Source organism: Camelus dromedarius, chromosome 14 (genome assembly GCF_036321535.1).
Source record: "Camelus dromedarius isolate mCamDro1 chromosome 14, mCamDro1.pat, whole genome shotgun sequence".
NCBI classification, from domain to species: domain Eukaryota; kingdom Metazoa; phylum Chordata; class Mammalia; order Artiodactyla; family Camelidae; genus Camelus; species Camelus dromedarius.
In genome coordinates this window covers 40,115,338-40,138,739 of record NC_087449.1, presented here as the reverse complement: position 1 = coordinate 40,138,739, position 23,402 = coordinate 40,115,338, and the positions used below count along the sequence as shown (strand labels likewise).

At 46.4% G+C, this 23,402-nt stretch overlaps 2 protein-coding genes across 4 annotated transcripts in view; one reads left to right on the top strand and one right to left on the bottom strand.

Moving 5' to 3' along the window:
• Positions 1-3,706: 3,706 nt before the first annotated feature.
• On the bottom strand, positions 3,707-10,703 carry EBNA1BP2 (EBNA1 binding protein 2). The gene is made up of 9 exons (XM_010982331.2): positions 10,431-10,703; positions 10,264-10,347; positions 9,885-10,066; positions 9,143-9,266; positions 7,962-8,051; positions 6,192-6,267; positions 5,870-5,963; positions 4,066-4,228; positions 3,707-3,893 (listed from the first exon to the last, which is right to left on the bottom strand). Exons 1-9 carry the CDS (start codon positions 10,494-10,496, stop codon positions 3,843-3,845), a joined length of 930 nt encoding a protein of 309 aa, XP_010980633.1. The 5' UTR covers positions 10,497-10,703; the 3' UTR covers positions 3,707-3,842.
• Positions 10,704-10,711: 8 nt separating this feature from the next.
• Positions 10,712-23,402, top strand: part of CFAP57 (cilia and flagella associated protein 57) — a 54,240-nt gene continuing 41,549 nt past the window's right edge. For 2 of the 3 annotated variants that reach the window (XM_031464955.2, XM_064493671.1), the window contains exons 1-6: positions 10,712-10,835; positions 11,007-11,181; positions 15,985-16,301; positions 17,730-18,016; positions 19,831-20,038; positions 22,940-23,092. In XM_031464955.2, coding sequence (XP_031320815.1) covers positions 11,025-11,181; positions 15,985-16,301; positions 17,730-18,016; positions 19,831-20,038; positions 22,940-23,092 — 1,122 coding nt within the window. In that variant the 5' untranslated portion in view covers positions 10,712-10,835; positions 11,007-11,024. The remainder of the gene's footprint in view (positions 10,836-11,006; positions 11,182-15,984; positions 16,302-17,729; positions 18,017-19,830; positions 20,039-22,939; positions 23,093-23,402) is intronic. The other variant, XM_031464954.2, reaches the window with a different exon arrangement.

Below are 23,402 nucleotides of genomic sequence, written 5' to 3'. Positions count from 1 at the left end.
GAGAAAATGGCAGAGAAACATTAGCGACCAAGAAAACTGAAGCCATGTTTAGAAGATGGAAAGCTGGTGGAAGAGGGTGGAGGAAACCACAACGTGCGAGCTGAGTGGACCCCTCTGAGCACAGAGCCCACCTCCCAGAACTCTGGGGGAGGTCAGGACTCTGAGACAGAGTGGGGTGTGATGCAGGGATCTGAAGTGGACACCGGGAGGGAGTCTGCGGGGAGCCCCATCCACACACCCCGGCAGCCAGGCCTATAACGTCTCCCACACTGGAAGTTTACTCTTAGAGAAATGGGCAAAGCTCAGGGCTCGGGGACACTAAGAGACACGGTAGGGGTGAGGTGTGAGGCTGAAAACAGTGAAAATCTGTGAAAGGAAGGCTGAACCCCTCACCCTCACATGCTGCATTTTAACCCTGGGTTTGAAGCTGGAGGGTTCCTTTCTGGAAAAATGAATCAGGTCGAAAGAAAAGACCCCCACATGGAACCAGGTGAAGATCTGGAAAGAAAGAGGCAGGGAACCTCCAGGCTGGTAAGCACACGGAGGCGCCCAGAGAATTGCAGCCCGGGGAGGGCAGGGACTCCCCCATACCTTGCTCTCTGTGTCTCTTCCATCTGCCTGATCCTGAGTTATGCCTCAGTGGGTGAAGCCATGTGTTGCTGAGGTCACTCCTGCTCTTGGAACTTGACGATATTGAATGGAAGCCTGCAAACCTGGGAGACATTTTCATACAATGCAATGATGAACTAGATGAATTATGTATGACTACATGGGAATCTAGACGTGTGCCCGTATCTCATAACTGTTACAGTCCTTTTGCTAAAAGGTATCCATGGTCAGTGACCAAGGGGTGACCTGTGATGTCATGGAAAGAGATTTGGTCTTTGTCCTGGTTCCTGGCACAGAGCTCCTAAATCCTCTGTAATTTCCTAAGTGATAGGGGTTGTAGGAAGGTCTTTGGTTCTAACCAGGAGACTCTTAGCAGCCCCCAGATAGCTTCAGGATGGGGGCTGCTCCCCAGGAAGACCAAGCCTCGATTAGAAACTTGCAGCTTTCAGCCCTACCCCCTAACTTCCAGGGAGGAAGGGCTCAAGATTGAGTTAATCACCAACGGCTAATGATTTGATAAGTCATGCCTACATAGTGAAATCACCATAAAACCTCTAGAGTGCAGGGTTTGGAGAGCTTCCAGGTGAGTGAACACATCAAGGTGCTGGGAGGGTGGCAGGCTGAAGAGGGCATGGAAGCTCCTGGCAACCCCTGACAATACATTTAATAATGTAGTTTGTCAAAATTTATCAGATTATTTTGCATGATTGCAGCAAGCAGGTCATTTGTATGGGCCTGCACTACTGTGCAAAGTGAGGACTACGGGTGCATACTCTGGATGAACTGAATGCACAAAGTGACCAGTTTCTCTTTGGGGGGATGTTGGGAAGGAGGTGAAAGCAGAAGAAATGTGGTTGCTCTATTTCAAGGGACAGATCTGCAGGACTACCTTCCCACTTTGAGAGCAACTTTGGGGTGAAAAAGAATCAGGGACCTAATCTATTTGATAATTTACAGTAGTTCATAAAATTAGACTCACATCTCTGCAGATTAACTCACTTACTTTTGATGCCCTCCTCAAAATATCCTACTCACGACGATGAATGATTTTTTAAATTTTTGTCAGGAGGAATAAAAACTGTTAATTGCCTAAGAAAATGAAAAAAATAGTAAAGCTTTTATTTACTATGCCATAATTTAAAACATTTAAGAATCAAGTCTTTCATTCCTCTACAAAAAACAGTGCGTGCCTTTTCCCCTTATACCACATGCTATGGAGCACGCATCTTTCCTGTGCATCAGCAAATTGTCTTACTCTTAAGCTTGGATTCACTTCCAACATTTTATCATTTACACTTTCCATGTCACAGAATATCTCCAAGAGTCCCTTTACTGTGATGTTTTCTGCCAATGTCACTTCCTCTGGGACATAGTTTCCATTTTTTTCCCTAATTACATTGACAAGTTCACGTTCACTATTTCTCTGGCCTCATATCTGTCTAGTCTCCAGAACAGCAGCCGTGTCTTCACTCCCTTGTCACCTTTTTCTCCCATAACTCCATTGCATTCTATTCAGTTTCACCCTCAACCTGATCACTTTTCATTTCTTTGCTGCACTTTCATCTCTGTTGGTCAGTTTCCTCTTTCAATGACCTACTTCTGTAAAATGCCACGTGGATTTATCACTGGAGACGAGGAGGCAACACGGCTGCACTCTCGGCCATCCGCGTGTGAACTGAGTAACAGGTGTGCAGTGACTGATCACCCACATACTTCAAAAGAAGTGACTTTTGGTCACTAATCATTATGCATCTTTAATGCGGGGGTTTATAGACTGGAGAGCAAGCAGCAAAGTTTCTCCTTTCGGCAATTACTTGGTTAACGATACTTTGGTAGCTGAAAGGTGAACAGTGTTGTTGAGAAATTGCTGTTACTTAACCGCGCCTTGACAGCCGAAGCCCATGCGTACTGGACAAAGCAAAGAACGGCTTGGACTCAGTGACTGGAACTTCTAGCTCCGACCTATCTTTCAGTGCACGAAATTGCATTTTAAAGCAATCTGAGGGTTAATACTGCCTGCAGCCTGATTATACTTTAGTTTAAGGCCAGAATGCTAGAGGAAGTGATATAAATGAGTTCTGTACTGTGTATCTCTGAAATTAAGGAAAATGATTCCATTTGCTATAAAAGGAAAAGGTGCACATTTTTTAAAACCTTTAAAAATATTCAAATCAGTAATTCACTTTTGTCCCCACCAGTGTGAACTGCTGTCCATCTGTGTACTCCTTTCTTAAAACTCACCATGTTCCACACATTAAGTCTCTGATCTGAGGCTCCTTATTGGAATTACTATAATTACCCCATTCACTAATATTGTACAGATTGTTGAAATAGGTCAAGGTAAAATACTGCAGTCTTCTGAAAACAGGACCTTTTTGCCCAGAATTTCGTTCATTGAAATTAGTTTATAAAAACTAGATTCATTCTTTTTGTTCTAGAAACTTAGTATCATATGAAACCAGACAGATCCTTTTTCATGTACCAAGGATGCTACAAGGAAATAATATGAAAATGAGCTGTTTTTTTCTGCTTAAGAATATACAGTTCTCAGATGTCTGTAGTCTCCTTAAAGTATGGTTTCTAAACTGGAAGAGAAAGAGGGAGGGCCGGTAAGCTGCCTTCCCTTCCCACCTTTCAAGACAGAGCAAAGCCCAGCATGTGATGTGGCCTGCCCACCACGTCTAACCTGTGCACAGCTCCCAGCCGGCACTTAGGACCTACAAATACGTACCACCACAGCTCAGCACACATTAAGGAAAGCCACCCCACCCAGCAAAATAACCCTGTGCCGGTATACACTCTCATCATGCGGCAGGCAATGTTCCAAGCATTCCACATGTTAACTCAGTGCTGAAAGGAACTCTGTTTGGTAGATCCTACTACCATGTCTGTACAGAGATGACAAGCAAAGAAAAATTAACTTGCTCAAGGTCAAACGGCAAGCAAGCAGCGGAGCCAGGTGTCAAACCCAGCAGTCTGGCCCCAGAGTCCACACTCTTAATTTTCAAGCGGCTCATTTATTAAAAAGTAGTCTTATTTAATATGTAAAAGTACCTTCTAAATCTTTTAGTCCTGAGTTTTTAATCAAGAATGTGTATTTCTCTGAAAACTGTTCTTTAGTTTATTGAAAGAATTTTTACAAAAAGAAACAAACAGCAGGAACCCAGCCGTACTGGGCAATCCCAAGCCCTCCTCCCCCTCCCTCGGCCTCTGTACACAGAGATGCTGTTTGTTTAGCGCGCTCTGCTCTTCATTTTCTCTCTTGTCCGTTTTCCAGGCCTCTTCTACAGAAAAAGAAAGGTCACATGTGCTCACACAGCAGTGAGCCTTCTGGCCCAGGGTCAGGATACAAGGAAAGAAAGGGGGCGGGGCGGGGTCCGTGGGGTAGGAGGTGGCTCCCAACCCTCACCGGACCCTCCAACCCCACACCCCACTCCCCATCCCCTGCTGACTTACATTTGATCCTTTCTTTCCCGGCCTCTTGATGCCCTTGCCGTGAGCTATCTTGGCCCGGAAGCTGGATACATCATCATGGCTCTCACGAGTGTTCCACTTGGAGCCTTTCTTCTTCCCACCAAAACCAAACTTCTGGTTTTTATAGCGTCGCTTGGCATTGGGCCTGAAAAAAAGCAGTCTTACAGGTTAGCTGCAGCACTGCAAACCCTGATGAACCTTACTTACAGCCCAGCAATACTCTCAGGTTCCCATCTGTAAGCAAACACTGCTGTTACCCCAGAACCCCATCCTTGGCCCTACATTTCACCTCTACAAACTCCCCAGGCAAGCTCATCTACTTACAGTTTTCACCACCCAAGCAGGAGAACAAGGCAAGAGTCAGGAAAAGACACAGATACACCATGTGGCTCACCGTTTATCCTTAGACACCTTTCTATTTAAACTAAATCTTGCTAAAGCATCCTCAGTTGTCTCTGCTCCTCTCTGGTGTTAAATGCAGTTAACATTCAGATGTAATCCATTTTTAAATGGGTCATCCCACAGGTTCTCAATTCAGCGTGTCCAAAATCACTTGTCATCTCCCTTCCTAGACTGGTTTCGCCTCCTGTCTCTACGCCCTAACTTGAGGTTGGTGGTCTCACCATCTATTTGGCCCCCCAGGCCAGGGACCTGGAGTCAGCCTTGATTCTCTCTCCTTCTCTTACTCTCTATACCCAGCTCAATTACTGAGTCCTGTTCATTTAACCTCTTGAATATTCCTTCTATCATTCTCCCTTCTCTAACCCCATTACCACTTCCAGGTCATTATCCTTGTTCTCTGGACTTCTTTAGCAGGCCCCTTATCAATTTCCCTGCCTCCCTCATTTACATAAGTACCACTGTAATTTTTAAAACATGAATATGATCTGCTCACAGTTTTGAGTAAGGCCCATCAGCATCTCCCCACTGCCTACTGGATACAGCCCAAGCTCCTCACAAGGCCAACAAACACTGCCCAGAACTCAGCCCGGGTCCCCCAGCCACACCTGACCACGCTCTGCCTCACACTGCATCCCCCATGGGGCCAAAGGCTGGCTGTTCCTCACACACAAGCCTGCTGTTCTCCTCTCTCTGCTTTGGCTCACTCATGTTCTTCCTTCTTCCCAAAACCCACCACGTCTCCTGTTCTCCTGGGTAATTTTTACCCATCCTTCAGACTAAGCCCCAGGAGCCCCTCCTCCAGGAAGCCATCCCCAGACCATGTCACATATTTCTAGAACGTGCTTCCATACTACTGCCTCAATGCCTCTGTCACAGTGTGTACCATACTGCACATTGAAATGATCACTTCCCCAGGATGGCTGTCTAGGAACACATAAAGGTGAACTAAAAAGAACAATAACAATATCCAACATTATCCTTTTTAACTTTCCTAATATTTTAAGGCACTTACAATTCACTCATTTTCCTAGAGGGGGAAATTAACATTTAGAAAGGTCAAGTAACTTGCTCAAAGCTACCCTCCTAATGAGTGGCAGAGTCCAGATGGGAACACTAGTTCTGCACTCTAAAACCATCACACTGTGACATCAGGCATCAAGCTTTACTGAGCATTCACTTCAAATGTGCCAAATGCTGAAATCACCTCACTTTAATCTTCAAAGACTGAAGTGGCTAAATGGGCCCATCACACAGCCCGTAGGCCTGGGCCACAGGCACCGCCGCCCTCTCACCACTCTGAGGCCGCTCCTGTGCACGTCCCTGCCACATCGTGAACTGGGAGCCCGCGCACACCCACCAACAAAATAGAACCAAACACTTGTACCCCTTCCTCATCTGCTGGCTTTTGGCTCCCTCCTTCGTGCTCCGTGCGACAGGTTTCTGATCCCCGTCAAGGAAGTCCAGTTTATCAGAGAAGCCTGGGAATGAAGAAGTACTTTGATCAGCACCATCATATTTTAAAAAGATTAAATTCCAAGAGGGTGTTACTTACAGAATCGGTATTAAGAGGCACATCCTGCTCCCCATACCATTCCCAAACCTTAGGTCCAACAGTTCCCAATCAATCAAGCCTCACAGCCCCATATGTTTGTTAGAATTAACAGGTATCCTCACTTCCCTGCATCCTTAGGAGAGAATATACTGACCTTTCTGATATTTCTTAATGGCACTCATCATGTTTGCTTTCTCCCTCTGCCTCTTCTGAAGAACCTCCGTTTGCACCTGGACACGGACACAGGACTGTTACACCCATTCCAAACCAGCACTGCAAGTGTCTTCATTCTCTCAGTAATCTCACGGTGACAATGCCACCACCTCTGAACACTGACTACGTGCCACAACTAAACTAAGGCACTAAGAGTATTCTCAGTTTATCGCCTCAACAACCCAGTGAGGTAGAAATTCTTATGACCCTGAAACTGAAGCACAGAGAAGTTATGCAACTGGCCTGAGTCACACAGCGAGAAAGTGTGGAGCTGAGATTCACACACAGGCAGTCTGCACTCTTATCCCATGACACAACCTGCCTACAAAACTGCACAGATCATGTTTATGTCTACACCCAATTCTCCCACTAATTGGGCAGATTAAATATTTAACCTATTAGTGCTAGGTAATGAAAGTACCAACAGAAAAAAAATCTCAATAAAAAGAAGAAGAAGAAAAAAAGCTTTAAGGACAAAGGGAGATCTTAAACTCTAAGGCAGGGTTTCTCAATCTCAAGGACAGTTTGGACAGGGTCACTCTTTGTTGGAAGAGGACAGCCTGTCCTGTGCATTATAGGATGTTTAGCAGCCTCCCTGCCCTCTATCCACCAGTGGCTAATAGCACACTCCCCACAAAAACCGTCTCGACATTGCCAAATGTTCCCTGGTAAGCAGAATTATCCCCTACTGAGAAACACAGCCCTGAAGGTTCCTCAAATTAGAAATAGGGAGCTAATAGGCCTAAGCTATTCTTTGCTTTTGATAATTTATGTTAAACCAACTGCCCAAGTCTCTGAGTTGATGTCATCCGTCAACAACCACAGCCAGGGGTGGGGGGTAGAGCTCAGTGGTAGAGCATGTGTTTGGCTTGCAGGAGGTCCTGGGTTCAATTCAATCCAGGGTGGACAGGGAAAAAAAGCCATATCCATCCAGCAGCTCCACAGCTGCCCTTCTGCAGAGCCCAGGACACCAATCTGCTCATGTTCTGCTAAGGATCCATCAGTGACATGACTCTAAGTGTGGGCAGCAGTCAGCACCCAGATCACAAGTGAACACATCCAAAATGCTACCCAAGTCTTAATGCCCGTGCTGATCCTCACACTCATTTCCTCCCACAGCCCTCCGTTTAATTCCTGTCATCTTCCTTTCTAGATGACCGTGAAATAAATAAGAAAATCAAGAAAAGTTCCATGGTAGGGTTTTACATTAGAACTTAGACAGGCACAAACATACTGGTGCCATTTTTCCCTCTGACTGGATGACAATCAATAATACGGTTGATTCCTTTAAGGACTTTACAATCACCTAGGCCAGTGGTTCTCAAACCTGAGTGAGTATTGGAAATATCTGAGAAGCTTTAGCGGGGAAGGGGAGAAAACATTCAGATTCCCAGAGATTCTGAAGCCTAGAAACCTGTTTTGAAAAACTCCCCCAGGTGATTGTGCTGTGGGGTCACATTTGGAAACCACTGACCTGGACCCAACTCTTCACTGTACAGGTGTGCAAACTGCAGCCCACTGCATGACTCACCTGCAGTGACCACACTACCCCTGGTGACACACGGGTGTCCAGGAAGGATGGTGCTTGTGGACACTAGCACACACCCCACCGTGAGGTAGCAAACACGTGATAGAACACACACAGGACACAGGACCAGCTCAACCCGACTGAAGACGGCCCCATCCCGTCCCTGCCCATTTTCCTTCCCACCTTCTTTCCGTATTTCCTAAGTGCTCGCAGTTGCTTGGCCTTTTCCGACTTCTCCATGGCCACCTGTTTAGCCTGCAGCTTCTGTCGAATCTAAAACACAAAATGATGTTTGAAAATGGGCTAGCTGCTACTGAGGGGCTGCCGCAGCAGAACAGGTCTTCCCAGCTCTGCAGACTGTGGAACTTGAAGGAACCTTGTAAATCATCTATTTCAAGCCCTGTGTTTTACACACAAGGACAATAAGACCCAAAGGCTAACCGCTTTGTCTCACACAACAGCAGTATCAGCCACGGAGCCGGAACTTCAAGGAGACCTTCCCCGTCCCAGCGTGCTGTTTGTTCCAGGAAACAAAACCGCCTGCTTGCTGCTGAGCCAGGAGAGAAGACTGACTTCTCCCCATCCCCACAGCCTGCAGGCTGTGGTTAAACCAGCACGCAGCCTCAGCCCCCTTCTCCAATATACATATACACAGTAAAAACTCAAACAGACATCAGGCACCTAGCAGCTTGCATTAAATACACACAAGTCAGTTAAAGGACAAGCAGCTGTCAGTTTGAATCTGCAGAGATGGGTCTGGGCTCATCTCTAAATTAGCTTCTCTGAGTACCACTGAGATAAAAGCTCCCCAAAATGCAGCTTGAGACCCAAGGGAACTATTTAAGTATATCTTGGATTAGATACTGGTAATTCTCTTCTTCCCAAAGTCAAATAAGGACCAAGTTCTACCTAACCCTAAAGTGATATACCAAACCTGAGCCATATTTTAATCCCCTTTTTCAAGGAAGAGAAAAACTGAGGCTCAGAGAAAAGTAATTGTCTATAAGTTCCAGCACTGCCCCTCCCCATCCCTCAGCAACGGCAGAAAAGAACTATTGTCTTCCACACACCATGCCATGACCATGCCAGCTGGGAGATGCAAAAGGCCCCCTTTACCTCAGGGACCACACTTCTCACAGCACTTTCCTCCCTTTGTTTAAATTAGGAAAAAGTCATCCTTATATTTATTCAATTTTTGGTGACTGGCATGACTCTGAAGTAGATAATCGAGATAATAACTGTCCTCTGACAACTGGTTTGGTCATTGGCTTGTGCCTGTTTTTTTAAACACTAAAGGAGATAAGCCAGCTGAATACACTTAAGTATCAAGCCTCAGCTTTCCAGAGAAAACCTTTGTTTCTCACCTTCTGCATCTGCTGATCAGACTTGGCCATCTCTGCAAAATAATCCGTGGGCCGCTTGGTGGGGACTTTGAGCTGATGGAGGTGGGGCAACACCGCAAGCACAGCAGCTTGGGCCTGACGGTAGCTGGGGATGTGAGACAAAGTGTGAAACTAGCTAAGGGAGAGAGGCCTTTAACCCTCCTCATGGCCTCTCATGAGTCATCCGAGGTCAGAAGGACTCTCAGGATCTGACCCCCACCAGCAAGAACAAACACACGAGCAAAAACGGTAATAATACCTCATTAACTTATTAGGAGAAATTTAGATGTACACTCTTTTTAAAAGGGGTGGGGAGTACTGCTAAAAATAAATTAGTAGTTTAAGAGAATGACCACTTTAGAAGTACCCATTAGCTTACAAACTAATGCCAAAAAACAAATTCTTATTTACTCAATTAAAAAAGTCCATATAAACACCTTCTATAAGCAAATTTTTTGTTCTAATGATCAATTGCATAAAAAGACTCTAAAACTGGGTATTTGAAAATAAAAGACTTCAAATTGTGACTGCTAGACCAAGGAGCTCTTCTCTCAACCGGGGAAAATCTCCTAGCTCCTTAGTCAACTCCCCACTCCCAGACTTACCAGCATCTCTGAGGAGTACAGGCTCACTGCTTCACTGTTCCACCCCCCCGACCCCACCCCACCCCCCCACTCTCAGCACAGGGACCCACAACTTCTCTCACACTTGAAAACATACATACAAGCTCATCTCCCGCTGGAAATCATCTTCTGGATCAACACCTTTCTGATCCTTGTTCTGATCCTTGTTCTGAGGTGTTGATTGAGGTCCATTGATTTCTGGTACCGGACCCAGGGTCACATCAAGCCTTTCAACCCATTCCAGATCCCGCTTGAATTCAGCCAGACACTGCTTCAGACCATTCTAGGAAATTCAGACACTAAGCTCTTAAGAAGGGAATAGGCCAAAGGACCAAGCGCTAACCCCCACAACTCTGACAGGTAATTGACTCTCTTGGAAATGCGCCGGTTGCATCTTTCCTGGGAGTAGAACGCAGCCTCCCGAGCACAACAGTGCCTCGTGCGCATCCCGAGTCCAGTACCCTCTGACCTGGCGCTTACCACGTCGTTCACGGCCTTCTTCGACCCCTCTAGCACCACGTTGAGGCCTGGCTTCAGAAGCCCTCGGGAAAACGCCTCCTGCAACTATAGGGCACGACAGGCGGTCAGCACCAGGGAATGAGGACACCTCCCCCGCGCGCAGCCCCGCGAGCTCCGCTGACACTTACCTCTTTGTCTGTGACAAGAGAATCATCAGAATCCGAGTCCGAACCTGACAGAGGGGGAGTGTCCATCTCGCAGAGCGCACGTCCACACCCGCCGGAGAAAGTGAATTAGCCCGAGGTCCCCGCGACTGGAAAAAGTCGCCTCTCCCCGTCACCTCGGCGGGCTTTTAGCCCCCTGCCCTCCCGCCGCGGCTCCACGTGGACTCGAACCTGAACGGGAGCCAATTCCTCCCAGCTGCCGCTGAACTTTCTGGTCGGGACTTCCGCTTCCGGCTGCAGACACACTTCCGGTTTGCCGTTGCTATAGGAACCGCTCCGGCGTTAGGAAGTGCTGGGTTGCTTGGGATCCGTAGCGGTAGTACCTTGGATACACGCGTGGTCTGGTGATCCAGAGAGAAGAAGCGACAGGTGGGAGGGGTACCTGGGGGTTGTCTAGAGGAGCAGCAAGCCGCGAGGGCCACAGGAAAGAGGAGAAGCCGGAGTCGGGTCCGGGGTGCGCGAGGAGGTTGCGGGGGTGGGGGCGGGGCGGGGCGGGGTGTTGGCGCTTCTCCACGCTCACCAGCTGCGCTGCATCTTTAGCAGAACTCTACCGGAATCATGTCCACCGTGGTAGCTCAGTCGCTGCATGTTTTTGGACTTCGATCCCACGTGTCCAACAATGTCTTCTTCTTCGATGAGCATATCGTTATATTTCCTTCAGGAAATCACTGTGTGAAGTACAATGTGGATCAGAAATGGCAAAAATTCATTCCAGGTAAAACCCTTTCTGATCTGATGCATACATCACTGTATGTGCCAGATGTAACCCCATAATCCCAATACGACGATTGAAAGGAAAATTTTTTGGCCAACTCGAATGTATGAAAGTTTTATAAATGTAAAATAAGTACGTATCTACTTCTTTGTTTAATGTACAGATTAATCAATCACACATATATAGTTAAAATCATGTTAATTTAAAAGTACTTTTTTCACTGTGATTTAATGAAAAAAAATGATTTTAAAGAGTTTCATGCATCTTCAATATCATTGTCTTTGTCATCCCCAGGGCCACTTTTTGACTTGTCTAACAGTTTTACAGAGTACACCACTGTCACTACAGTACCTTTTGAATCCATGTATCGTGAAGATCCCAGAGATTTTATCCTAATTCACCATAACCATTTGTATACTGCAACAGTTGGTTTTGTTCACATTGGTCCTGTTAATAATATACATGATTTCTGCAACTTAACCACCTACTCTCTTTTTCCACTCTTTTTTGCACTCAACATGTTTTATTGTGACATATGCATACAAAAGAGTGTACACTACATACATGAAATATTTAAAGAACTATGAGAAAATGAAGGTCTGTGAGTCCACCAACAGGATCAGAAATCAAACATTACCAGTTCCAGTGTTCCTCCCGGATTGCATTCTCACACATGCACACACTCTCACCCTATCCTGGACCTTGTAATCATTCCCTTATTTCTCTATGTACTTTTACCACATTTCTATCTGTGTGGCCTTATGTAAGATATCAGGGGTGGTTTTCTTTTCCCTTTACCAACTTTATATAAAATATAATCATGGTGTATGTATTCTGTGATTTGTTTCTTTTGTTCAACAACATGCTTTTGAGATTCATGCATCTTGATCCATGTTAACTGAGTTCATTTTGTTGCTGTCCAGTGTTCCTTCATATGACTAATGCCTCAAGTATATTTAGCGATTCTAGTGTTGATGGACATTTGGGAAACAAAAGGGTTTTGCTATTTCAAACCATGCCACTCTAAACATTCTTGCATTCCTGTGTGCTCATCCACTTGTGCAGAGATTCTTCAGGGCACACAGCCAGGACTGAAATTACTGGGTAATGTGGTAGCACCAATTCACATTCCCACTAGGTGTGTATGAGAGGTGCCACTCCTCCATAGCCTCACCACTTCTTGCTATTCTCCTCCTTTCTAATTTTGTGCTCATCTAGTGCTTAAGAAAGGGTATCTTACTGTGGTTTTGATGTGCATTTATCTGATACTAATGAGGAGGAATACCTTTTCACATGTTTAAGAGCAATTCCTATTTCATCATCTGTGAAATGTCTTAGATCTTTTACCTGTTTTTTTTAACCTTTTTTTGGTAATTTTCTTACTGCTTAATGGGCACGCTTTATGTATTCCATGTACTAATCCTTTGTCAGATATATCTATTGAAAATAATTTCTCCCAAATTGGGGCTTGTGTTTTCTCCCTCCTTATGGTATCTTGATGGACAGAAATTCTTAGTTTTAATGGTCAAATGTATCAACCTTTTCCTTCTTGTGTCATGTAAGGAATTATTCCTTATCCAAAGCTTATTAACATATTCTCCTATATTATCTCTTTGATGCTTTACATTTTCGCCTTTCGCCTTTTAGGCTCTGGGTTAGGAGAGTGCTGAGTGTGTTAGGGGAACAGTAAGGAGGCCATTGTGGCTGGAGTGGAGTGAGTGGAGGAGGAGGAGCAAGAGGTGAGGCAGAGAAGTGATGGGAGCAACATCATATGGGCTTTGAGGTGAAGGCCCACTACTCCCGGTGAAGTGAGAAGCCATGGGGGGAAATTCTGAGCAGAGTAACATGATCTGACTTATGTTTCAACAGGACCATTTTGGCTACTGTACAGACAATAGATTTAAGGAGGGACAAGGGAGGAGACAGGAGACCAGCTGAGAGACTATTGCCATAATCCAGGCGAGAAAACATGGTGGCTTGGAGCAGGTGTCAGGCAATAGGGGTGGTGAGAAGTCATCAAAGCCTGGATGTATTTTGAAGGCTGAGGTGACAGGTTTCCTCATAGACCTGATGTAAGTGGAAGAGAAAAGGAAGAAGCAAAGTTTTGGCCTGAGCAACTGCACCAATGGGGTTACTGTTAACTGAGACAGAAAGACTGAGGAAGGAGCAGATTTTATAGAGTTTATGGGGAGGTTTGTTTTTGACATGGTAAGACTGAGATGCCTGCTAGATATGCAAATGGGATCTTAAGTAAGCACTTTGATGTCAGGTCTGGATTCAAGAGAGAAAGAGCTCCAGGCTAGTGATAGAAATTTGAGGGTCATCAGCATTAGAGGTGAAATATGAAGTCCTTAGAATGGATCAGATCCCTCTGGGAGAAAGTAAGTTTATGACAGAGAAGAAGCCTAAAAAGAGGGCTCTGGGGCCTTCCTGTAGTGCTGGGGAAACAAGGAAGAAGCAGCAAAAGAATCTCTGAAGGAGCAGCTGAAAAGATAAGAGGAAATCCATGCAAGAGGTGAACATATGTCAAGGAGGAGTTGGTCGTCAACTGGGTTAGAACAATGCAAAAGCATTTACAGACTCTGTGGCCAGTCAGCATATATTAAGCCCCGACTAGGTGCCAGGCACTGGTGATTGAAAGAATGAATAAGCGAGAAAGCCGGGGCCCCTGGCCTCCAGGAGCTCTCAGTATTGTAGTAGGGACAAGTATGTATTCAAATGAGTGGGACTATATAAATGAGCAGGACACATGCTATGCCCGGTACAGCCCTGGTTGAGAAGCACAGAGAAGAGAGTGGACAGTTGTCCTTTGCCTCCTCCAGGCAATCTTATCTACGCTCACACTTTTAACTTCCCACTGTGACTCTTCCCTCAAATCTATTTTTCAGTCCCAGCCTCTCCCCCCAGCCTTTTTCATATCCAGCTGCCTGCTAACACCTCTTTACCTGATTGTTGCACAGTATGCAGCTCACACACGATATATCAAAAAAGGAACTTACCATTTCCCTTTTTCTCCCTCTTGCCAAGTATCCAAACACATGATAAAGATATGATTGCACAAATTAAGTGGTCCTAATATAAATATCCCAGAAGCCCAATAAATAAACACATAAATGAATACAATGGCTAAATGAATTTAATACAACAGGAAGGTGGTATTAGTAATTAGTGCTGGAACATAGTAAGGTATTTGGGAAGTGGGAAAGTGTTTAAATCCTCACTTCAAACCTTTTGCCATCATGAACCCGAGATGGAGTAAAGACTTTAATGCAAAAAAAAAAAAAAAAGAATAAATCAAAAAACTGGAAGCAAAAAAGCATGAACAAATCACAAATCTTTGGATGGGCTATTTTCAGTGAAAAACAGTGAAATAATCTTCACCATGACCCCTGACTCCCACAGACTATGTTCCATCCCAGCTGGCACCACCACACCCTCACCCAAACCAGAAACCTACAAATCATTCATTGTTCCTTCCTTTCCATTAGCCCTCACCCCAGCCGTCGCTGTGTCCCCCTGGCCGTACCCCTTAGCATTTCTCTAGCCTCCCATTCTCATCGCCCTGACTGCTTTCTTATTGCTACCAGATCTCTTGGTTTTTGAAATAACTTGCTGAGGTTTCCTTCCCTCCATGATTGTCTTTCACACAGTGGCCAGAGAGATCTTTCTGCAGCACACATCTGACCCTGCCTGAAATTTCTCAGTACCTTCCCGTTGGCCTCCCTGGTAAAGTCCAAACTCCTGGGCAAGGCTCTCAGTGGCCCCAATCCTGGGTTCTTCGCTGAGGCGCAGTTACTCCCTGCAGCCCTTCCAGAGATTATCTGTGAGGGCAGATTACTGTGAGGCACAGCCGTGATACTTTCAGGGACCCAAGAAAATATCTTAATTTTAATTTACTTTAAAATCAGGAAAAAAAACTAACATAATACTAAAGAATCCAGCATGGACTTTAAACCGAGTCATAAACTATAATTTTTACCATTCTTTAACGGAAGAACGGGTCTGTGAAAGCAAAAGTGCCCACAAAGATCATAATGCAGACCTGATTACATTACCTAAATAAAGTATTGCACTTTAATCTTTACGTCAGGCTCTGCTTTCTAGAAACCTATGGCTTCCATTCTTATGGTTACCTCATTGTTCCAAGAAGACTGCTCAATCACCAGATATCACCTCTATATTCCAGGGAAAGGGGGTACAGTGCATCCATTCTGGTTTTCAAGAAAGCACAAGCTTTACCATAAAGTCAGTCCAGCAGACCTCCACATCTGTCTCATGGCCAGATTGTCACATAGATCACCTAACTGCAAGGGAGGCTGAGGAATCCAGTAGTTAGCATCCCAGCCTGGAGTGTATTGAGTGCTGGCCACTCAGGGCATAAAGGCTTCTGATCTGACCCTTCTCCACCCTCTAGATCCATCTTTGATCCCCGCCCCTACCGCCACTTCCCACCAGCTCACACAGGATGCTCAGGGATCTCCCACTGTGTGCAGTTCCTCCACCATCTATACCCTTTCTCACAACCACACATTTGCTCTTCCTGACCTGCTCCACCCCCAGTTCTGTTCCACTTTGTCATCCTTCAGGAATTGTTCCCTGACTTCTCCTCCCACCGCGACCTCAGTGAGGTGCCCATTTCATAACAGCCCAGACACAGATGTACCAAGGGATGCAAGGATGGAGAATTACCTGTTTCTGCACTTTCCTCCTGTTGAATCAGCGGTGCCTACCACTGTGCTTGGCTCGTGCTGAGTCTTGGTGAAAGCAAGATCTCCCACATCATGCCCTCTCCTTTGTTTGCAGGCTCAGACAAGAGCCAGGGCATGCTGGCCTTGGCCATCAGTCCCAATCGGCGCTACCTCGCTGTCTCCGAGACTGTGCAAGAAAAACCCGTCATCACCATATATGAACTGTCATCCATCCCTTGCCGGAAGCGCAAAATCCTTAATAATTTTGACTTCCCAGTTCAGAGGTTTATTTGCATGGCTTTTTCTCCAGACTCCAAATACCTGTTGACTCAGACATCACCTCCGGAGTCAAACCTTGTCTATTGGCTGTGGGAAAAACAAAAAGTAATGGCCATTTTTAGAACCGACACTCAGAACAACGCTGTCTACCAGGTACCTCCCAGCAGAACAAGTATCGTGCAAATTATTAAAAATATTATGAACTGTCTCTTATTGAATGTTTTCTGTGTACCAGGAATAGTGCTAATTTCTTAACATGCATTTTAAAATTCTTATAATACCATATAAAGTATCCGTAATTATTGTCCCTATTTTAAAGATGAAGGAACTGAGACTCCAAGAACTTAACAAGGCCTGGACGCCCTAACCCCAGGGCCTGTGTTCTTTACTCCGGCCCACAACTGCTTTCTGGTCACAGGTCAGGCCCAGAGGTGGGTTGATCAAACTTGCTCTTTCTCCCTGGTCTGACCTCTTCCCAGCAGCATTGCTGGGCAGTGGGAAGACTTCAGGAAGCCACTGTGAAGTGGTAGATCTTTAGGAGGCTGTCTGTGAAATTACAGTTCCATGGGGAGCAGAATTTTCTATAGTGATTTTAGGGCCAAATAAAGAGGACCCATTAGGATGCTGGTTGGTTGTATAGGTGGTGGGTCCCAAGGAGGCTTCACCTTGGAGCAGTCAACCTGGTCTAGCATCTCGTACTCAGTTTTACAAGTTGAAGGACTCAGTCCTGTAAATGTACAGAGATACTGGCTAGTCAGCATCTCCAGCATAGGCTCCGTTATTCTCACAAGAGGCTGGTGTATGAACCAGCATGTCACAACTGGAACATACATCATTTATCCAGTGTATTTCCTCCCTAGAATAGAGCCCTTGGGAGGTGAAATGAGTAATCAGAAGGTTGCTTGGTGATCACGGAATCAGAGGAAAGGCAGGTAGAGCCTGAAGATTATTTCATCTAGATCTCAGTAAGGCGTGATTCAGCATCCTATTCAGAGCAGGAAGCACCTCCTCTTAAATAGATTTAGGAAACATTCATTGGATGATGGCTCTGAACCCAGCACTAGGAATACAGAGGTGGGAAAGGCACAGCCCTTCCAGGTGCTCACCATCCAGCGGGGGCGACAGGTTGCCTGCCGGTGGCTGCACACTGGGATGAGGGTACAGCTAAAGGAAGCTTGGGCCTGACATGTGGTTCCTCCTCTCTGGACAGGGCACAGAAACCTGCCAGACCCTCATTTTCCTGTGTTTTTAGCTGAGCCTTCTTTCGATTTTATTGGCACAGAGTTTGGTGACTATCAAGACCTGCTCGTTCTGCTTTTTGACCTTTGTCAGATGACTCTTAAAGGCTTCCTAGTTTAAGACTCATGAGCCCTATAAATACTATGGATATAGGTCTGTTCTCTTGTCAAATATGGTCTCAAAATTATATGATTTCGTAATGTTTAAAGAATCCTAAAAAAAAAAAAAAAAAAAAAGAATCCTGTGAGCTCCCTGAAATAACTAGTAATTAGTAAAGTGGGAAATAACCCCATTAAGATTAGTCTTATACATCTTTTTCTTTTATTTTTTCACATTTTACAGGTGAGCTTCAATCCCCAGGATAACACTCAGGTTTGTGTCACTGGAAATGGGATGTTTAAGCTTCTCCGTTTTGCTGAGGGGACCCTGAAGCAAACTAATTTTCAGAGGGGAGAACCCCAAAACTATCTCGCCCACACCTGGGTGTCAGATGACAGGATCATCGTTGGCACTGACACAGGCAGGCTCTTCCTCTTTGAATCCGGAGATCAACGCTGGGAGACAAGTATAGTGGTCAAGGAGCCTACCAACGAGACGAAGAACCTGGGGGTGATCCAGGAATCCGAGAGGTAACGGCGCTCCTCTGGGCTGGAGCTCTTATGAAAATATACCCATCGCACTAATAGCATTACAACAAAAACAGCACTCTTTAAAATCGCTCGTAACCCCTCTACCTTAAAAATCAACGCTTTTCATTCTCCCTCTGCCTTTCTAGTGTCCATTCACGTTCAAGCACAAATTTGACAGTTGTGACCATGGCCTAGATACAGTTGTTTTAATTTTTATACCTAACTTCATTTTATAAGCACTTTTGTGTGGCTACTCTTCAAAACAACAGATTTTCAAAAATATGTTTTCCAGTGCTGCCTGATTTACTGAGTCAATTAAATAAATGTCCTCTGAACATTTGCAGGATGCAGGGCATCTTTCTAAGTGCTGGGGACACAGGTCCTCAGGACCTTACAGCTCAGTAGGAGGCAGCAGACCAACAAGGGAGTGCAAGGAAGTGTTGTCGGTCAGTCCGACTGAAGCATATGGACTAAAGTGGGGGCTCAGGATGGAGCTGTCAATTTTACCTCTATTGCAGCCAACAATAGTCATTCTCGCACGAACAGGAAAGTACCAGTGTGTGTTCTAGACACTGCCTTAAGCACTTTACATATATCCTCATTTGAGTCTTACCCTATATAGTACATATTATTATCATGCCCATTTTATAGACAAGGAAACTGAGGCTCAAAGAGGTTAAGTGGCTCACCTGAGCACTGTTAAATGACAGGTCAGGATTCAAACCCAGATCTGTCTGACCCCAGAGCTGAGCCCTCAACCACAATGCCACACTGTGGATTTCTCTTCCTCAATAACTTTGGGTTCACCTATTTTTTCACCACCCCCCATGCCAGTGACATCTCCTTTCTTAAGTTCATATGCCCTCCAGTTTGCTGGGTTCACCATCCTTCAGTGGGTGCAGGGCTCCAGGAATAAAGCTCAAACTCCTGAACTTGACCCACACATCCCTGCTGCTCTGACACTGCTTTACATCTGGAGCATCGGCTCTTGCCTCGTGCACCCTGCCTACTGCTTCTGGACTTGGGCATGTGTAGTTCTCCCTGCCTGCACCCTGACCCCACTCCCCTGGACACAGACACACGCCTGACGCACTCCTGTTTGTCCTTCAGGTCTCAGCTGAGAGCTCTCAGCCTCTGCTCATCTTGGATAGGTGGTTCTGCTCTGTGACTGTCCTCAGAAGATCCCTGTTAGCTCCTGCCCCGCTGCTCCCATCCTACTCAGCTGCCCCCAGCAGGCCTTCTCACACGCCCCCTAGACTCCCAGCTTCTCAGAGCAGGAACTGTGTCGACTTATTTGTCATTGTTTCACGGTTATTAACACAGTGTAACTCGAATAAAGGTTACATGAATGAAGGAGAGAAAGGAAGGAAGGGAGGGAAGGCGAAAGAAAGAAAAAAGGAAGGAAGAAATGAAAGAACAAAAGAAAAGAAAAGAGGCAGGAAGACAGGAAGGCAGGAAGGAAGGAAGGAAATGGAAACCCGGATTCAAACCTCAGCTCTTGCACTTACTGATTGTGTGATCTTAGAAACTCAACCCCTCTAAGCCACGTTTTTCTAAACAACAAAATAAGTATGATGATCATTTCATATGATCATCACCAGGCATAGTGGTGACCACACAGGGTTGTGAGACGTCACATGAATGTGTGACCTTCTGTCTTTCCTGGAGCTCATGTAGCATTCCCAGCCAGAAGGGAGCACCGGGGCCGGGGAAAGGGGCTCCCACACTCAGGACAGCCCTTCTTTCTCATCCCAAGCAGAATCCATCTCCTTGGAGCTGTCCGTTAACTTTCTGTGCCCTTTTTCTTTTTCTAGCCTGATCGAATTCCCAACGCTCACTTCCCCAGTCCCTTCCTATGAGCAGGTCCCGATGGCCAGGAGCCACAGCCAGATGTCCCTGCCACAGGTGTTGGCCATTGCAGCCTATTCAAAGGGATTTGCCTGTTCTGCGGGGCCAGGGAGAGTTCTACTGTTTGAGAAGATGGAAGACAAGGAGTTTTACCATGAGAGCAGGGAGATCCGGGTAAGGAGGGGAGGAAGAAGCCAAACTGGGGTCCTTCCGGCACTGGTGCTCCAGCGGCAGAGTACCAACCAGGAGTCTGATGTGGGGAGGGGGCTGCAGTGCTGAGCAAAACGGGGACGTGCACTGTTTGTCCTGAGGGAAGATTTAGGATCGATGAGACAGAATTGGAGTTTAGAATTAGGAAGATCTGGCTCTGAATACTGGGGGAGAACTTCGGCAAATTCTATTTTCTCTTTGAAGCTTAGTGTTCCCATAAAAATAATATGATCAGGATGTATATTGGCATTTAATGTAAGAAAACTACCTGGCACATAGCAAGCATTCACTAAGTGTTTGTGGAATGAATGACACGCACTGCTGTGGAGACATAACTTATCTGGTTGGGGAGGAACCAGGAATCTTCTGGATGTTTGAGGGTAATCTTTGAGGAAGGATCTTAGAGGGTAGATAGCGTTTGACAGGAAGAAACAGATCAGGAATTCCAGGTGAAAGGAACAAATCAAGCAAAAGGACCACTGATGGGGGAGCAGTTGGTGTTTGGGAGATAGTCAGTTCCCCCATGTAGGGACCAGGAGTCACTTGAAGGGAAAGAGAGGAGCTAAGGCTGGTGAACGAGGGCACATGTCAGCCTGAGGAGTGTGCATGTAACTGGGCGGGCACCTTGTTTTCCGTGGAGAAGCATCCTGCTTCAGAAAAGTAAGCTGCCTGTGATGCGAGGTGCTGCTGATCTGGGGCATCGGACAGGAAGTGGTTAAACACTCACTGAATGAGTTAGACTTGACGCTGAGGTTTACTGGCTGAGTGACTTCACATGAATTGCTGAATCTAGCAAGCCTGTGTCTCTTCTCTGTGGAAAGAGCCCGCCCCTGGTGGCTGTCAACAGGATGACACGACATCTGTGTAGTCGCTGTGTGCAGCACCTGTGCTCCATGGTCATTGTCACCAGGCTTAGGACTCAGTTCAGAGTCTTTCTTGTTTCGGAGCCAAGAGGCAGCAAGGCCTAGGGTCATGCAGTGAGGAAAAGAGAGAGCCTTTGTGAAGGGTAAGTCTGTAAGACGTTCCCTGAGTAGATGGAGGAGCTCGGAGTAAGGAGCTCTCACGGAGGACGCCCCGGCTCAGTGCCGGATGCTGGCAAAGGGAAATTGGGGTGAGAGCAAGGTGGGTGGGGACTGAGGCGGAACATTGTGAGTTTACTTTGCCCACAAAGCAGTTCATTCTTTTGTGTGTTTATTCATTGAACAAATATTTATTGTTTACTACCTGCCAGGCTCTGCCTCGGAGCTAGGATACAGGAGGAAAGCAAACACACTAAAGCTTGGCCTTAGAGCTCAGTCAACAGGCAGAGACCAGAGGCCAGGATAAAGTGAAGCAGTTGGAAATGTGGGAGTGAGGTCGATATATTCATGACAAACACACACACACACACATACACACATACACACACACACACACACACACACAAACACACACAGAACTTGGCTTATATCTGGCACATAGACGATGCTCTGTTTTCACTATTTTAAGTATTTATTATTGTAATTACTTTACTACAATTGTTTTCACTGAAACTTCCTATTAGATAAAATCACTGAGAGATAAAATAGACAAAAAGAGGATTGAGGGCAAAACTTAGCATTTCCTAATTTCAAGACTGAGACAGGATGAGAGCTCAGCAGGACACAGAGAAGGTGGGGTCCTGTAGTCATTCAGTCAACTAGAGTCTCTCGTGCACCTTCCGTGGGGGCCTGCGGCAGGTGACTCAGACATGGCCGCTTCCCTCCCGGACCTCACTGTCTCTGGAGGAGGGCCACAAGGCAACACCAGTCACTCTTGGAGCACCTGCTCTGTGCCAGGCACTGTTCCAAGCACCTGGAGACAGACGTGGGAACAGACAGGTCCTCGGTCTGCGGGCTCCCATTCTACTTTACACAGTGTGATGCACGTGACTACAGAGGGCACTCCCAGGGACTGTGGGCACATTGAGGGGACTCCCGATGCCCGCCCCAGCCTAGGGCAGTCAGGAAAGGCTTCCTGGGGCCCTGGCTGTCCTGGAGGAACAGGGAGAGTAGACTTCATGAAGACAGGGTAGGAGTTATATAGGAAGACAGAGCCCCAGGCAGAGGGAGGGCAGCACAGGAGCCCAGTGCCTTCCAGTGAGGAAGGTGCCACCGCCATTGCTGCAGGCTCCAGAAAAGCCAAGCAGATGAGGGCCAAGCAGGGCATTGGGCTTTGGTGATAAGGAAATTTCTGATGTTCATGGGTACAGTTTCAGTAAATGATGCAGTGGAAGCTAAATTACAAAGAATAAAGAACTGGGTGGGTGGTAAGGAGGTGGAGATGGTACATGGAGACCAGACTTTCAATACATTTGGTTTTTAGTGAAATAAAAAAAAAATAGCAGGAAAAAGAAATGTCATTTTATAATGTCCCCTGGGAACTACAGGCCCCCTGAGGCTGCTGGCAGGAGCTGTGTGACCCCTCCTGTTTCTCTGCCCGCCACCCACCCCACATGGTAGGAGGGCTGCCACCTTCCCCCCTGCTGCCTGAAGCTCACACTGTGTACTTGGTGCAGGTGGGCACCCGCGCTAGGCTTCCAGCTGCTGGGCAAGTGTGGAATTCAGACTAACGCTCGTTTTGTGGGACGATCTCAAGTTGAGATGTGTAGGTTGATCTGTTTTACCCATGCCGCTGTCTTTCTATTCAGCCACCAATCACTCAAAGGTGAGTACAAAGCCCTCAGAAACGGAGGCAGCCCGAGCCCTCCCTGCTCCACCTCTAAAAGAGGATCCCGGGAGCGTGGTCAGGAGCCTGTGAGCTGCAAGTATCTGAGAAGATCTGAAAGCCTGGGGACACCCTGACCCCGTGGGGACATTGCTGACCGCTGCCCTATGTCCTGGGCAGATTCCCATGGACCCGCAGAGCCATGACCCGAGTCAGTCTGACAAGCAGGACGTGCTCTGCATGTGCTTCAGCCCCTCCGAGGAGATCCTGATCGCCAGCACCAGCAAGAACCAGCTCTACAGCATCACCATGTCCCTGACAGAGATCAGCAAGGTGGGTCTCCCCAGCAGAGCTTCGTCCCAGCCCGGGCCAGGTCACCATGTGTGGGCAAATTCTATGCAGTTACTGAGCAGGGGCTCATCCACCCCTTCACAACAGAGCAAAAGAAACTCTGATTTCAAGATGTCCGTGTAGGAGCCCTCCGCTACCCTTGGGGTGAGAGCAGGGGGTGAAATGTGACCGCTGCAGCTTCTTTGGAGAACACCTTGGAGACAGCTATCAAATTTAAACTGTACGTTTCTTTTTACCCAGCAAATGTACTTCAGGAATTTAATGTACTGCTATACCTGCTCCTGTGTACAAA

Excerpts from the sequence above, each read along its gene's own strand:
- EBNA1BP2 (XM_010982331.2), bottom strand. The coding sequence starts at position 10,496 with ATGGACACTCCCCCTCTGTCAGGTTCGGACTCGGATTCTGATGATTCT. Across the intron at positions 10,348-10,430 it reads CTCTTGTCACAGACAAAGAG|TTGCAGGAGGCGTTTTCCCG; the intron begins GTAAGTGTCAGC and ends CGTGCCCTATAG. Across the intron at positions 3,894-4,065 it reads CGGGAAAGAAAGGATCAAAT|AAGAGGCCTGGAAAACGGAC; the intron begins GTAAGTCAGCAG and ends CTTTTTCTGTAG.